Genomic DNA, 15,769 nt, shown 5'->3' on the forward strand with positions numbered 1-15,769 from the left:
TTTCCCTAAAGGATATTATGATGGGACAATATTTCACCGTGTGGTGCCAGAGTTCATCGTTCAGGGGGGAGATCCTACAGGAACTGGGGAAGGAGGAGAGTCCATCTATGGAGAGACCTTCAAGGTTGATACCTGGAATTCTTGCCATCAAGAACATTTTCCTATTGATTCAATGTTTACATCTTCTCTCAGGATGAGTTTCACTCCAGGCTGCGCTTTATCAGGCGAGGTTTGGTTGCCATGGCGAACTCTGGTCCAAATGATAACGGCAGCCAATTTTTCTTCACCCTGGGACGTGCTGATGAACTCAACAACAAACACACGATATTTGGAAAGGTAAGGTAATGATTAAAAAGATACTGGTCCCCTTAAATGTAAACATTTATCGATGCTAATGCAGGTGACCGGAGACACAGTCTACAACTTGCTCAGATTAGCAGAAGTGGCATGTGACCAAAATGAGCGACCCTTCAATCCCCACAAAATCAGAAGCGCTGAGGTATTTTCCTGTATTGCCCTTTCTACTTTGTCTATGACTATAAATGCAAAAAATCTTGTTCAGGTTTTACATTGTCCCTTCGATGACATTGTTCCTCGTGAAACAAAGAAATCCAAAAAGGATAAAGAGAAAGAAGAACCTAAAAAATCCCAGTCCAAAGCGACAAAGTAAGACTTCTCTTTCTATTGAGCCGGTACCTTATCTGTGTCCCATATATTCTGCTGGTGATTTATACATATGTCGCAGTGGTAGGTGGCGCTAAAAGTGGAGGTTAACTTCTCTTGCTGGCTTGCTGTTTTAGTTTATAAAGCGGGTGGTTGTAATGTAAAGGCTTATCATTCCCTTCTGCCCTGAATGAAAGTTTTTGGTTTTTGCAGGAACTTCAGTCTGCTCTCTTTTGGAGAAGAAGCTGAGGAAGACGAGGAGATGGAGACACAAGTTAGTCAGGTACAGATATTTGGCAAAACATATATTTTATATGTGTGGATAACCAAATGTTTATTTTCTGTCTTTCCTCACAAAACGCTATAACTTAATTCATTTAGTAAGTAATAGTAAAAAAAATGTTTTCCTCGAAATTTCTTTTTCTGATCCTTTTATTGTTTATTTTGCTTTAACAGCTTCAGGTATTATGGAAGAAAAAAGATAACTCATCAAGCAAAAATTATTGTTAAATATTTTTTAACAAAAATATGAAGCTACAGACAAAGTTTCAACAATTACAGGATATAAAACACTGCTCATGTCATACAAAAATTGAATCCTTAATTAGTACCTTAACTATATATCTTGGTTATGAACCTTATTTTTAATCTATATTCCATGTCTTCTGTCAGGCACTGAAAGGGAAAAGCAAAAGCAGCCATGACCTCTTAAAAGACGACCCCAGACTGAGCTCAGTTTCGGTCCTGGGCAAGTACGTGCACAAATGATTTCAGATACACGTCTTCATATTTGGTCTATATTTGCTTTTCTTAACTTCATGTCTTAATGATTTGAAGGAAAAAGAAGAAGAAATCTGGAGAGGTGAGTCACATGAGAAATGTCCTGTGCTAATGGTCACTTGAAATCGAAATACAAGTACATTCTCTGACAGGGAGGCGTTGAGGGGGATGATGATGATGGTGATGATGATGACGGAGATGAAGAGGATTCTGAAGCTGAAGAAGAGAGACAGAGGTTGAGAGAAATCATCAGTCAAAAGCTGAAGAAGCACAAAGAAGACAAAGCAGCCGAAGGGAATGATGAGGACAGAGGGAAGAAGCCCAACCGCAGGTACCACTGGGATTTTAAATAATTTGATGAAAATATTAGGATAAATATATTAGGATAAAAATTAACTGTTCAACCATTTCAGTTGCATCACAACTTCAATATGTGCATATTAACATCTTGCTGAGCAGCCTGCAAACGTCGTATTCCGATCTCTTACAGCACCAGACCACAACATTTGTCCTCCCATACAAGTAAATGAATGCATATCTGAATACTGAGGTTTTAGTGCCTAACCATGGTTTCTTCTCCATGAACCTAACATGGTAGTTGTTTTAATAAGGCATTCATTACATCACACTCTTTTACCCATTAAACCCTTGTAGTGAATAAGAGCTGGATCACCTTTGCAAACGAAAATCACACCTTTTAGGTTTTTTCAAGTTTTTCAAAAGCAAAAAAATATTTTGCAACAGAGCCAGAGTACCTACTGAGCTAACATTGTGCTTTCAAAAAGCAGGTCTATTTACTATTTTGACCACTAGATGGTGTCTTAAAACTTCTGAGTATGTTTTTATCAATAAGTAAGTAAGCAACAGTTACAGTAAAGCACCTTTCTAGACCAGGTCACAACGTGCTTGAACAATCAAAAGCAGTACACAGATTAAAAAAATGTTAATGGCCAAGATAACATAGAGACAAACAAAGGAGTCCCAGAAAATTAGGAATCGGCCTGCACAAATAAAAAGGTCTTAGGATCCTTCTTGAAGGAGTCGGTAGACTCTGGTTAAGAACACTGATGTAAGGTTGAGTCTGACCATGAATAGCTCGAAAAGTAAGAACCAGAAATTTAAAATTGATCATGAAATAAACTGGCAGCAAATGCAATATTTTTAAGGATCGGGGAAATGTGAGTTCTTCTACTAGAGCGGATCAGTTTGTATTAACTGCAGGCGAAGCGGCTGCGACTTGTTTTGACGCAAAAATAAACGTACAATAGTCTAAACGAGAAGACACAAACGCATGGCTTATAATCTCTAAATCGTGTTGTGACACCATTTTCAAGTTGCAAGTTTAGAGATTTTTCTCAGTTGAAGGAAACAGTTTTTGGTCAGTTTTTTTTTACACTAGAGACATGTCTTTATCAAATACAACACCGTGCTTTTAAATCATCATATTTTTCTTACAAATCTTCATAAAGGCAGTATTTGAGAAAAGCATATTTGACCAACTGCATCTGTAATGACACGTAAGCCCAGCAGGTGGTAGTAATGTGTCACACATAATGATGTTTTTTTTTTTATGCAAGTCAAAATCCAGATAGCGGCGCTGTTGCACTTTGTCCTGCTGATGAGGCGGTAGTATTTAATTCGACAGAAACGCAAAGGTTAACATTTTTTACAGAGAAGCTTTAAACGATTTCATATAAAGACCATTGGTCACAATTTTGCTGAGTCAAATAAATACCCTTGTTGTTTGAAAATCTTTAACCAATATTTGAATTTATCGTCAACCGTGTGAAACATATGCTACTGTAAGTTAGATTCTTTTCATAGATCGATCCATCAATTAGTTTTGATATTGACATCAGTTAAATATATTTTTTATCTTATCATAATTTTTAATCTCAAGAACTTTGAGAGACTTTCTATGTTTATGATATCCATCATGGGTTGGTTATCGTGTGTCTCGTGGATGACATCTTTCCAACAGTGAGAAGAGGGTGGACCGTTCTGTCCTGAAGATAAAATCTTGCTCCAGGCGTAAGAGTATATTGGCGTCCTGTTCAAGAGTGAGGGCAGGCTGTATTATTTGTGCAGACTCCCGTGGACTCTTGGTTGTGCCATGGTAAAGAGAGACAGCTCAATTAAAAGACAAAGTTCTCTGTTGACTCACATGTGCTCACATGTGGGTTTGGCATGTTCGGAACGGCCTTGGGTGACATCTGTGAAATGAATCATTCGATTCGAAAAATCTGAACTTTGATGACAAGACAGTGTAGGCCAATCATAGTCCAGTTTCTACGATGCCTACGCAAAGATAGATTATGCATCAAGAAGAATTGGTGAGTTGACAGATCCTTTGAATAATCAAATGGGCATCATAATCTTTGTTTTAGACTTCAACATTAGATAAAGATATAATTCTGGAATTTCTGATCTTCCATTTTGACTTTCAAGTAACTTTAGACCACCACTCTGGGACAATTGACTACTTTTTCAGATCAACTTGAGAGATAACAGAAATCCACAACCAAATCATTTTCTGTGTATTCACTTTTTTATATGCTCAGTCATCCAAGAGACACTGTGTAGAACCAGTCTTACCCCAAATAAGAGGAAGGAAGTGTAAGTGGTTCAGACATGTTGTCATAATGTCTCCTGGATCCTCAACTGGTGGCGTCCAACCCATTAAACCAGTGATGTCATGCAAGGTACCATTTGTAGACGGTCTAGGTCTTTTGCCAAACTTGATGTATATTTACATGGCTGACACTCCTTAAAAGGAAAAAAGTCGAAACATTACCTCCAACTCACAGACTCCCTCAGTAACGCAAGAGACGCTGCTCAAATATACATCTGCTTTCCATTGAACTCTCTTCCACCTTCATCAGTGTTGTGAGCATTGATAAGTTCCACTAGCTAGAAAAGATGAGAGACGAACACTTGGTGGGTTGCAATATTATTATTATTATCTTTTTTTCTTCAAAAATATATTATTGATTTTATACCATACATTTTTGAAGCTCACCTAAAATGAGCCTTTACACATGTTTTAGATGCTGGAATTTCATTCATTTGACCTAGAGACACCTCAGTATTCCCCATGGAGAGATGGAGACATTAACTTTGTTGATTGCATGAATAATATACAATTTCCTAACAATTTGTTTATTGTTTTCTTATGGAAAGGAGATTAAAGACAAAACACTCTAGTCTCCATGGCAACACTTGTGCGTCATTAACTGGCTGTATTTCACCCTACTACCAACAGATGGTGCCAATAAATTTCTAATGAACTAGCATAGTATATCTTCAGCTTTAGTGAGCATATGAGGAAAACTTGACATGAAAATGGTAATTTTCGAGAATCTTGTCTAATCGAGCCAGTTGTTGGTAAAAAAAAAATTTTTATCCAGAATTAAAAGTTTTTCTTGCAAACTTGAAGCAGCTCTATGCGATTTTAAGTCGAGCGACGCCAGTGGACTAAAGTGGTAGTGTTTAGCCTGACGGGAGACCACATCTCCCATGAGCACTCGCTTACGTTGCCATGTCCCGGTTTGCAGCAGTTGGACGAATTTTCTGTTTCCAGAAATATGATATGCGTTATGACGGCTTTGTAAATAACATAACTTTAACTTCGTTTTTGTACCGTAATTACCACCACAATCAGCACGATATGTAGCATGTTCACACCATCCCCAAGAACTTTTACAGTGAAAATAAAAATCACACAAAACACCTCAAGTCACGGTATCTGAGTCATTCAATCACAATTTATTTTAGTGCAAAAATATTAAGGACCCAAAACTACCCAGAGCTGCTTTAACTTAAAATCAGAACATGATCACCAAAGTGACATTGAAAAAGAAAAACCCAACCAGTAATTTGTGTCTTTATCTTCGTAAACCACTTGCAAACAAATGCGTCTCCTCTCAGCGTGGGGGCCTCGAAAAAGGAGTTCGAGAATTTAATTGTTTACGAGCTCGACGGTGACTCAACTGTTGGATTCAAGAGCAGATCTGGAAGTGATGAGAGTCTGAGATCAGACGCCCCGCAGGCCTAGACGCATTGCAGAAGTCATTAAAATCTATTAATGACGAGTTCAGCACAGCAACAGATCCCACTAAACACACTCCAGTTCAGTTTGATGGTTTTGTTTACGCTTGTGTTGGATTGTTAAGCCACTTGATTGACACATTTAGTCATAAATACCAGAACAATAAGAGTAGGAGTGTTATCATAAAAGTGTATTTTTAATATTCCAATAACAATGTTTCCTCTTCCAAAGAGGTTATTTGTATGTAATCATCTGTCTTTCTGTCTGTTTTTTCAGAAAATAACTCAAAAACAACTCAATTTAGACTTCCCTCCAGAAAACCCCTCTCCAGGGGGAGAACCAAAGTGTTTCCAGGTTATTTAAGAAACTGTCCAGGGATTTCTACCCTTCTGTTAAGGCAATATTTGGACTAGGAGTTTCTCCTAAATATCTGAGCTTCTTTCTCAAGACGACTGCAGATAGACTCTTTTGTCCTTTTTATTTTAGTCAATGCAAGGCTGGTGACCACATTTGTGCGTACAACTCAACTAGTGAATGGATAGCAATGGCTATGGTTCAGCTCTTTCCTTTACAACAGACAAAGAGGCCTTACGACTGAAGACTATGTGGAATCTTATTCCCATCTCACTCTCACTCTTTCTCTCGGTCGACTTCAAGATACTTGAACTCGACTTGTCATAACAGTTCTGAAAAAGACCAGTGATAAAGGACAGCCCTGTCTGGACTTACTGATGACATCACAGAGCCAAAACCCAACTTCTATTCTCCCCTGTATTTATAATAACCATATCTTCACGCTGAAATTGAATTTTGATGAGTATCAACCATCTCAACGTTAGTTCAGGACTCGCTGGGTCACAGACTCACACATGTTATCTTGGGTCACTAACACCATCCGTTCATCCATTTATTCGATTGTGGTCTTGGCTTTCGGACTTGGATTGTGTCTCCGCGGCAGGAAGGAAGATGTAAAGATTGTACATTGTTTGATATGGACAACTTAATAAAAGTCTAGCTCAGAGTGTTCTTGCGCTCATCTCTGTCAGCGAGCCGAAAATTAAAGTGGAAATGATGCAGCTGACAACAATCTTTTCTGCTGCTTGACCTGCTGTGTTGCAATAGCAGCTGCTCCACTGTAAGAACTCTTTACTCTCCCCAGACACTCGATCTACGGGGAAGATATCTGACATTTCCTGGACCAATGTGGAGTCTCATCCCTTCACTGGGTCCTGGGTCGGTTCATCTTGGAGCTGCTTATGCTTGAAAACGGATTAGCACTCTTTTCTTAAGCTCCTTAACCCTTTTATGACTATAATTACATACAGGTCGTCTGGGTTGACTTTGATTTTATGACTGTGGAGTTGTTAAAATTTGCTTTGTGTGAGTGATTTTTAGTTTAAGTGAAAACAAGTTTTATTTTCACTGGCAGTTACACAATATTAGTTTTGACTGCTTACAGATGGGGGAAAAATATTTTCAACTTTATAACATGGTCAATTGTATAAAGAATTTAAAGTAAAAACCTACTTTTTTTTGTTCAGTTTTATTGTGCCAGGTACAAATAAGTGCCCAGGTGTTTTTAGCTGCTGAGGTAGGACAAACATTCCTTAACTTTAAGTAAACTAATATTTGGTTTAAAATAAGACTTAAACATGTGAAACAAAGTCTTCTTACTAGAATAAAATCGAACTATTTAACTCGATATACACTCCACAACTTATTCCACGCTTGTACAACCACACTGCTTTCTCTATCTCAACCCCTCTCTGTCCACCCACTGCTGCGGCTGTATGATTTTAGTGTATTTATAGCAGCATCATGCATCCTGTTACACATTGTTTTAAGTCCTTCTTGTTTTTGTTTAGGAGTGTTAACACTGCAAAGTTTTGTGTAGGTGAATCTGGTCTGTTTTTGACTGAAAAGGGCTCCAGACTAACCTTTTGAATCAAAAAGCTAGGAAAATCCAGGCGCATCACTTCAAAAAGCAAACCACTTGGCCATAACTTGTAATACTCCTATCAAGCAATGTTAAAAACCTGGAATAAAGTATTTAAATGGATTCTAAGAGAAAACTAAAACATTTTTTTAGCAATGTGTGGTATATAATGATCGTTTAGCCCAGGGGTCGGCAACCTTTACAACTCAAAGAGCTATTTGGACCCATTTCTGCAGGAAAGAAAACACTGGGAGCCGCAAAACCCTTTTGGTTTGGGTTGAATATAATTCCATGTAAGGGTCACTTTCTTTGTTTTCCTTTATACTATATTTAAATAAACTATAAATAAAACATTAGTTAGTGATAGTTCACTCAAAATTCAAACTAAACTCATTTTCTACTCACCCTCATGTCGACTTCCTTTTCAGAGTAATCTGTTCTTTTTAGAGTTATGGACAAATGTTTGTTAATTTTAATGTAGCGACTGGAGCTCAGTTGTCTTCGTCAAAATTTTCCTCCAAAATGAAACTTAAAAACATCCCAAGAAAATTAATCAAGTAGCCTTGTTTTTAGTGGATTATACCAGGCAGCCTAAAGCTCTCATGGCGATGCTTCAATCCAATAGGGATGTTACAGACAAAACAGTATTGAGGTATTTGGATGACTTTAAGTGTCTTTTCGGACAAAAATGCAGGCGAAGACAACTAAGCTACAGTCGCTACATTAAAATTAACAAACATTTTTGTCTCCAAGTAGAATATGAGTGAGGTTTGAATTTTAAGTTAAATGTAACTTTAAGCATTGATAATTATCATAACTATGTTTTGTATATTTGTCCTGATGAACCAACTCATGTTTGTTTTTCACTCTTTTTTTTTAATATAAAGTACTATGTGAGCCTGAAAGGTTGTATACATTAGTCTACATCATAATAACCACCATCACCATTATTATTATCATTTCAACAATGCAGAAAACTAAATAGGATATTCAAAATGAAATTATTTCTTATCAAACTTTCATGCATCATTCAAAAATGCTAAGAAACATTTAAATGGAATGCCCATATTTAAACCAATATTTATTTTCAAAAACCTCAGGGAGCCATCATGTCAGCCAGTCATGTGAGGGGGCAGGGACTAGCGCTACAGTCAATATATATATTAATATTTTCAGCTTACGGCGTAGTTTTGCAGCAACTATCTATGCGCAGGTCATTATTTCGAACTCTGGAGCCCTGCTGAACCTACTTAAGAAGTGAGGTTACTGCTATGACTTGGTTTCGGACTCACACACCTCTTGCTGTGCAGCTAAAACTAGGATAAAATCATATTTATTTGTTGTAAAAGTAAAGTGTAAATCCAGTCAATTTCCAAACACTATTGGCAGACACTAAATTAACTTATGTTACACCAGGCCAGGTGCAACAAACTAGTTCAAGTAACTTGTAACAAACCTCCTCATTTATTCTCTGTGTGAGTCATGAGTGGACAAACGCATCATTCCGAGAGCTCTTCTGTGCAGTCATGCTGACACAACAAGAGTGAAAGAAATGGATGGCCATATTGTCACTGCATTTAAAAAATGAATGAAAAATAAATTCAATATTTATCCATGAGAAATGTATAATTATCCACAATTTATGATTAAAACCATTCATGATTATAAGAGCATAAAAATCTATAATGAACGGGTCATTGTTGTCTTTAAATGCGAACCTGCTTTACTCCACAGTTCTCCTGGTGTGAGTCACTGCTTTGCCCAGCGCCCCACACTTGGTGTGAGTCTTCCTGTTGCTGCAACACAATTTTAAATGTCTTAACTTGTTTTTTGTGCTGTGTAGCTCTATACTTACTGAAATGATAAGGCCAGTTCAACACAAATATCCTCAAACAGATCCATCTGTCTATCAAAAACACTCAAGGCCAAAAATGAGCTTAGTCGAATAGGAAAGCAATGGTCCAATATTGGGTGATAACGTCTAACTTCCATGTTTCTCTGAGCTTAAACAGAGCACCTACAGTATGCTCTAGATATCTCTTAGGCACACCTCCGTAATACCGCATCACCACCCTGAGTGTAGTATATTAACACAAGTGCTGATTGTCTTGCTACAAGAACTGTAAACCAACACAGCAGTTTGTCTTGGCTGGGAATCAAAGAGGCGAAGGGTAGGTGCAGGGTTCCACAGGACAAAGAGGGTATTTTTCATTGTGATTCTGCTCTCACACTGTTGCTTCACTTCAGGCTTTTCAGCAGCTCTCTGTGCCAGGGGGAACACCGACGGCTCTCCACTCATTTAGTGGGCATTGAAGTGTGTAACGTACAATCTGAGCAGACTTTGTGTATTTATATACATTACATTTTGGATTTAATGTGGATATTGTTTACGGCTTCATCCTGAAATTAACGACACAATGTAACCGGCACTCGACTAATCAGTTCACCAATCCATCACAACGAGGTTCGATTAGTCACACAACACTCAACAAATCCTAATCCACTGACTCAAGGCTGCACCCTTGTAATGTTAGAACAGTGTATATACTTTTGTCTTCACTTTGCAACAAAGAAGCCATTTTACCTCCACACAATTTCCTTGTCCACCTTTTGTTATCGAATTGAGCCAAGAGTACAAGTTACAGTGAAACTGCCCAGCTCTGGAGAGTCTGAAGAAAGGGCTTCGAACTTCATTCGAACCTTTTTCCAAGATCACCTACTAAACCACTGCACTATTAAAACTAGTACTGCAGCTACTGTACAAAACACAATACGCTGGTGAACCTGATCGTAAAACTGCTGTTAACATTTCAGTTCAGTCAAGCCACTCATTCTTTGGGGAAGTTTGGGCAGATTTCTCTGATACGAGGTCAAAAAGAAGATACTACAAGTACTCTGATGAAATACATATTTCCGAAAATAATACTACAGGTTAGTTTGTGAAGTAAGTTGATGTAATTTTTCAGTATTGCTGTGATTGTTTTGTGAGAAAAAAGATGTAAATATGCTATAGTAGTATCTGAGTTTCTGATTGTTGCTATGTACCTCTCCTCAAGAATATAGGACAAAGATGGAATTCACACGAATAATAGAATCTGGGTCAAATTTGCTCTGTAAAATGACAACTAGTAAATCCTAAAACTCGAAAACACCAGTTAAGTGTCCTTTCACTCGGGGTGCTCTACTCCAGGAATCCCACTGGAAGCCAAAGCGTCTGGCTCCTGTCACATTATGGACTTTTTAGACTTCAAAACCTGTGTAGTTTGATCCTACACGGCTATTGTGATTTACAATTGACTTTTGAGAATGCCTTTTATCAACAGATTTTGGAGGTATCCAACATTTTCAGTTATGACTGCACTTTAACTTTTGTTTTAGTGCTGGACCTCCTTGGCAAAAGCGAAAATAAGTTTTGAGAGAGAGTAACCTTTGATATATACAGTCTTAACATACTTTTGCTTTGGTTAATGTTTTCCCGATGATTGCAGTCTGCGGTGAATTTATTATGTCAACTCTCTTCTAGTCCATGTTTCTGAGACAACCTTGAAATGTGCAGTCTCCCTGAAACCAAAACAGCTTTAAAATCAGGTCAAAACAATCTTTGTGTCTCCGGTAGTCAGATTAAGCACCAACATGCTTTAGCCACTCAACCGTGACCAATGTCACCAAAATAAAGCCTCCAAATGATGATGTATTTAACCCAAAATGTTTAAGTCCAAAGAGTCATAACAGAGTTGTCAAATCTGGTTTGTCGACGAGTTTGTCTCTGCTGCCTGCTGTGTGGTTGATAATTTCTGTAAAGCTTGTTTTCTCACAGTTTGACACTTGTTTTATATGACCATCGATCAAATCTCAGAAGCTTGAAGTTGGCCTCTTCAGGGGGGTTTGTTTTTGAGAGGACAGTACTGAACCAAGTGTATGTGGTAATCGCCATTTTGCTAAACCCTACGGGGCATGACTGGGGAAGCAAAACGCTTCCATATGGCTGTGGCTTGGAGTGTGGCTGTGTCTACCAGACTTGCTCGCCTCTCCAGGGAAGCCAGTAAACTGCACCTCATAATATTTACACCATCATCAGGTATTGTGTGGATGTGTGACCACCACGCTAGTGCTTGAAACCATTATCCAGTAGCTTGTTCTGACATTATCAGTTTCCAATCGTTTCACACAGGGCATAAATTAAGTGTGTCAACAGGTAGAAAAGTAACTAAATACATAGTGGGAAGAAAAGTCAGAATAACGCTATCCTAAAATATGTCAAAAAAGATGAGTGCACCCTTGTGTTCTTCATCAATGGCTATAATGTCATAGCTATTGATGTAGGAGCACAATGGGTTATTATCTTGAAAACATGGAAAATGTTAGTTGGCCATCCAGAAAGTTGATCTACATAGTAGGGCAACAATAGATGAACAAATGGAAAAGTATTTGGTTATTCTCCATTTAAGCTGAAAAAGAGATCAGATAGTTTTAATATTTTGGCCATCAAAAGCCTTCAAACATCTCCGCTGGTTAAAGTGAATGAATGGTAATGATTCGAGGTTTAGCTTGGCTGAACTCCTGTCAACCACAAACCCCTCATGTCTTTGTAAACTCCACATCGATGCAGCTCCCAGCTAACCAGCCATTAATTATCTGAACCCCATTGGACTAACACGGATGCAGTGTCACCAAGTATTAACTCGCTGCACCTGTCTCTTGTCATAGGTCGGAAGCCAACACTTTTCTCAAGAAACATCACAGCTTTCTTTCTTTTTCCCTCTCATGTGTGGAAAACTACTTGAGATAAGCCAGTTCTTGGCGGCAATGACTGTGTATGTTTTGGAGCTGCCAGGTTTACACATCGCTGGCCCACTGTAGCATGTCTGCCCAATATGGGGCATTTGCTCGCTGGCAACAGATCCAGACAGCAACGGGGGATTTGAAAGCAAAGGAAAATATAAATATAACGGTTCTTGGAGCAGGATCAGTGCCGTTACTTGACAGCCTCCAACAAGTCGAAATATTTACAAGGAAGAGAAAAACTGTGTAAATGCATCAACGTCCCAGAAGATCCGCTTCTGCCTTGCATCATGAGAAAAGTTAGCTAGATTGTAGTGCAAGTAACTCAGACGGCACTGAAGATTCTCCGCGTGGGTAACGTGCTGGTTTGCATCTCTGTGCAAAGTCATGCAAATTCCTGTGTTGAGGTTAGATTCCTTCGCTGCAGCTCACAGTTCTCCTTGGCTTGTGACCAAACCATGGATTGCCCCCTGAGGGGAGTTCATCCAGCCAACTTGTTATTCCAGCACACTCATTCACATCACTTGCTCAGTCATTAGAGTCCACCGTAGCGGGGGAAGCTGCTGCCGCTGTCCAGACAGTGTTACTTTTTAATATGTATTTGACTCCTTTTATTGAACTCTTACTGGTAATTTCATTTTCTGCATGTCACTTGATGCCTGGAAAATGAGATTACAAGAAAACCAAAAAAGGCAAGAGTATTTCTCTTTTCACCTTTTCGATACAGTCATTGCTGCACTATTTTTAAGGTTGTGAAATTCCAGCGTCAGCCTCAGACTCCTGCCAGACACCACGGTATTAAATGCAAGGTTCTGAATCATGAGTGAGTTCTGGGCCCCAGCCAATCACTCCATATGCTTCCTTTATGAAAAGTTAATCATCCGCAGCTCTTCAGGTTTCAATTTTTTTGTGACTTGAAAAAAAGAGGTGACAGCAGTTGGCAGTCCCGTCTAAACTCCGGACTGATGGGAAGTTCAAAAATTGCTCCAAATTAAGCAACCCGAGCATATTTCAGTTATTTATCAGGCGTTAAATGACAAAACCAGACATATTTGCTTCCTTAAGACCAGACCGGGGTAAAGCGTGGCGCAGGGGCCAATTGCAGTCATCTGCCTGTATTACTCTGGCTCTTATCAATAGGTTAATGTTAAACATAGTTACTGTAATTGATATTTTGACAAATAAAAAAATGTTTATTTTGTACACAATGTAGAGCTATTTCAATTTGGACTCGCATAAAGACCCTGTGTTTCTTTGCAATTGTTTTTCTTATAAAATATTTTAGTAATGGAAAAATTTTGACTTAAATATAACTTTCTTACAGGTTATTTTCCTAATTATATTTCGATGTTTGGAAGCCTTCACTGTCAGTACATCACAAATACATCTCTTGGCTCACTTCAGTCCTGGAACAGGAGACACCAGTTGAAGTGTTGAATTTGAATTCCTAAAGGGCAATTATTATGTTGCTTTAAGTGACTCTTAAATTGATATTGGACCTGTTGTACTTATCAGAATGTGTCTGTTTGTACAAAACTATCTTTTGATAAAATGATTTACATTAGAAAATATCCTTAAGCCCCGCCCACAGAAAAAGCTTCCTTTTTTCTGTGATTGGTTAAACATCGAGGTGTGTCACCGCATTTCAACAATCCCGATCTCCACCTTCAAGGATCTCATTGTATAAACAAAGCAGGTGCGTTTGAAGCTGGCTGGAGGAGGAGTGAAGACTTTTATTACATCATAATGGCCTCGTAACCTCTCATTCGCTGAAATTTCAGACATGGGAGAACTTTATAAAGTAATAACTTTATTTCATCATCATGATGAGAGACTTGCTTTATCTGGGAGAGGAAGAATTCAACAGTTGAAAGATGTCTACCTTGTCCCGTCACAAACTACATTACGCCTGCATTTAGCCTGAGTACGTTTGCAGTGGTGATTCTGCGCTGTGCTTCGTTTGTGGTGACTCAATAGCAATAATAGGACACATAATATGATAATAATACACAGAGAAAAGTGAAAACACAATGGGGCCTTTTTATTTGGTGTTTCACTGCCACTATTGAATTTTCTCTTGTTTTTTTTTGGAAGTTTAAGTTAGAAAATAGATTTCTGTTCACGTTGAGTTCTTGACAGTAATTTAACTACAGCCTCAAGGTGAGCACCAGCAGGTGTTGTCAGGACTGCTCCTGTCCTCTCTGTCCTGCCTACATTTATCGATGCCGCGTCCATGGAGCCGATTGTTTGCCCAGTTGCCCTAGAAACATCTTTGTTTGGGAACTGCGGCGTGTCAGGGCAGGAGTACAGAAAGAAGATCAGTCAGGCGAAGTTTACTTCGCTGTCCAATATGTGAATAAACGCTGAGCTGTCAGTCCTGCTCGGGAGGCCAGTGTCAGTAAAACATACACAAGCTTGCTTTTGGTTCACAAGATGTTGAAGGGAATAGTTTTCTAATTAAGTATCCATCAAAAGCATCTTGAACTCATTTTGAATGATAATCACCTGTTTAATATGAGGCTTAACAATCTGAACATGAATGCTGCTCTATTGCGATACAAAACACTGTTGCTTTTAGCCAGCCTGTCGTACACGACACATTTATCTGTAGATCTGTATTGCAGGTCAAAGGTTTAGGTAGGATTGTATGATATATAAATTTATTTTTTTTGCAAGCTCACAGCGGCAGGTTGATTGGTAGGTCGGTAGCCCTATTGAGTTACTGCCACAGACCTGTCCAAGGTGTCCTGGGCCTCTCATCCAGGATCAGGCTGTTCCTGGAACAAATCAAATTTGCAAGTCAAGACACTTCTTTAATTGGACAAGATTTGTCTCCACGGTCATTGACAACCTTTTGGAACTGCTAGATTATTGGTTTCCAAATGTACCCTACCCTGAAAAAGAACATTTCTGTTATTTTCATTTAAGGAAATAAAAAGGTTTAAAAGCAAATGCATGGAAGCTAAACTCATGACCTTCTTATCATCTTTAACCGAATAACCTGAACAAAACCAGTGACCAGAATTAAAACGTGCATGTCTTATCAATTCCGAGGCTTCACCAGCACATACTTGCAGAGGGGAAACCCCTTTCAACGTGTCGACCAGGGCTCATGATGCGCTTATCCTAATGACTCTCAATTATACCTGTCATGACAGCGGTGTAAAAATAAACTGAGTGAAATGACATTATCAGAGACATGAAGTCGTGCGTCAAAATTTTGATTGAGGATTCATTCATGTGAGTCACAATATCACTGGAAAATTATGGGAAAGCCCAGATTAATACTTGTTAATGTTTGGGTAAATGACTCTTAGTCGCCAGGCCAACACAACATACCCAAACTTTCCCTCCTAAAGACAGTTTGTTCTGGAACACAGAGCTCCCTGAACGTTAACATTTTATATTTTGCACTGCATTTCCATGATAGTCAAAGTCAATTTTAACCTTTTTTAAATAATATCCATTTCAAAAACATAAAAGGCTTCTAATAGACCTGTAATTGGTTCCATATTTTGTGTGTTGCTCAAACTTTGTGTTTTGGTTTCGTCTCCTCATGT

The 15,769-nt window shown here is 38.6% G+C and overlaps 1 protein-coding gene across 2 annotated transcripts in view; it reads left to right on the forward strand.

Annotated features, from left to right (window-relative positions):
- Positions 1-15,769, forward strand: part of cwc27 (CWC27 spliceosome associated cyclophilin) — a 32,379-nt gene that overhangs the window by 634 nt on the left and 15,976 nt on the right. For both annotated transcript variants that reach the window (XM_087791949.1, XM_087791950.1), the window contains exons 3-10: positions 12-124; positions 193-336; positions 401-499; positions 563-666; positions 877-946; positions 1,336-1,415; positions 1,501-1,525; positions 1,596-1,774. In XM_087791949.1, coding sequence (XP_087648075.1) covers positions 12-124; positions 193-336; positions 401-499; positions 563-666; positions 877-946; positions 1,336-1,415; positions 1,501-1,525; positions 1,596-1,774 — 814 coding nt within the window. The remainder of the gene's footprint in view (positions 1-11; positions 125-192; positions 337-400; positions 500-562; positions 667-876; positions 947-1,335; positions 1,416-1,500; positions 1,526-1,595; positions 1,775-15,769) is intronic.

The sequence above is a fragment of the Callionymus lyra genome, chromosome 5, assembly GCF_982586985.1.
Source record: "Callionymus lyra chromosome 5, fCalLyr1.hap1.1, whole genome shotgun sequence".
NCBI lineage: Eukaryota > Metazoa > Chordata > Actinopteri > Syngnathiformes > Callionymidae > Callionymus > Callionymus lyra.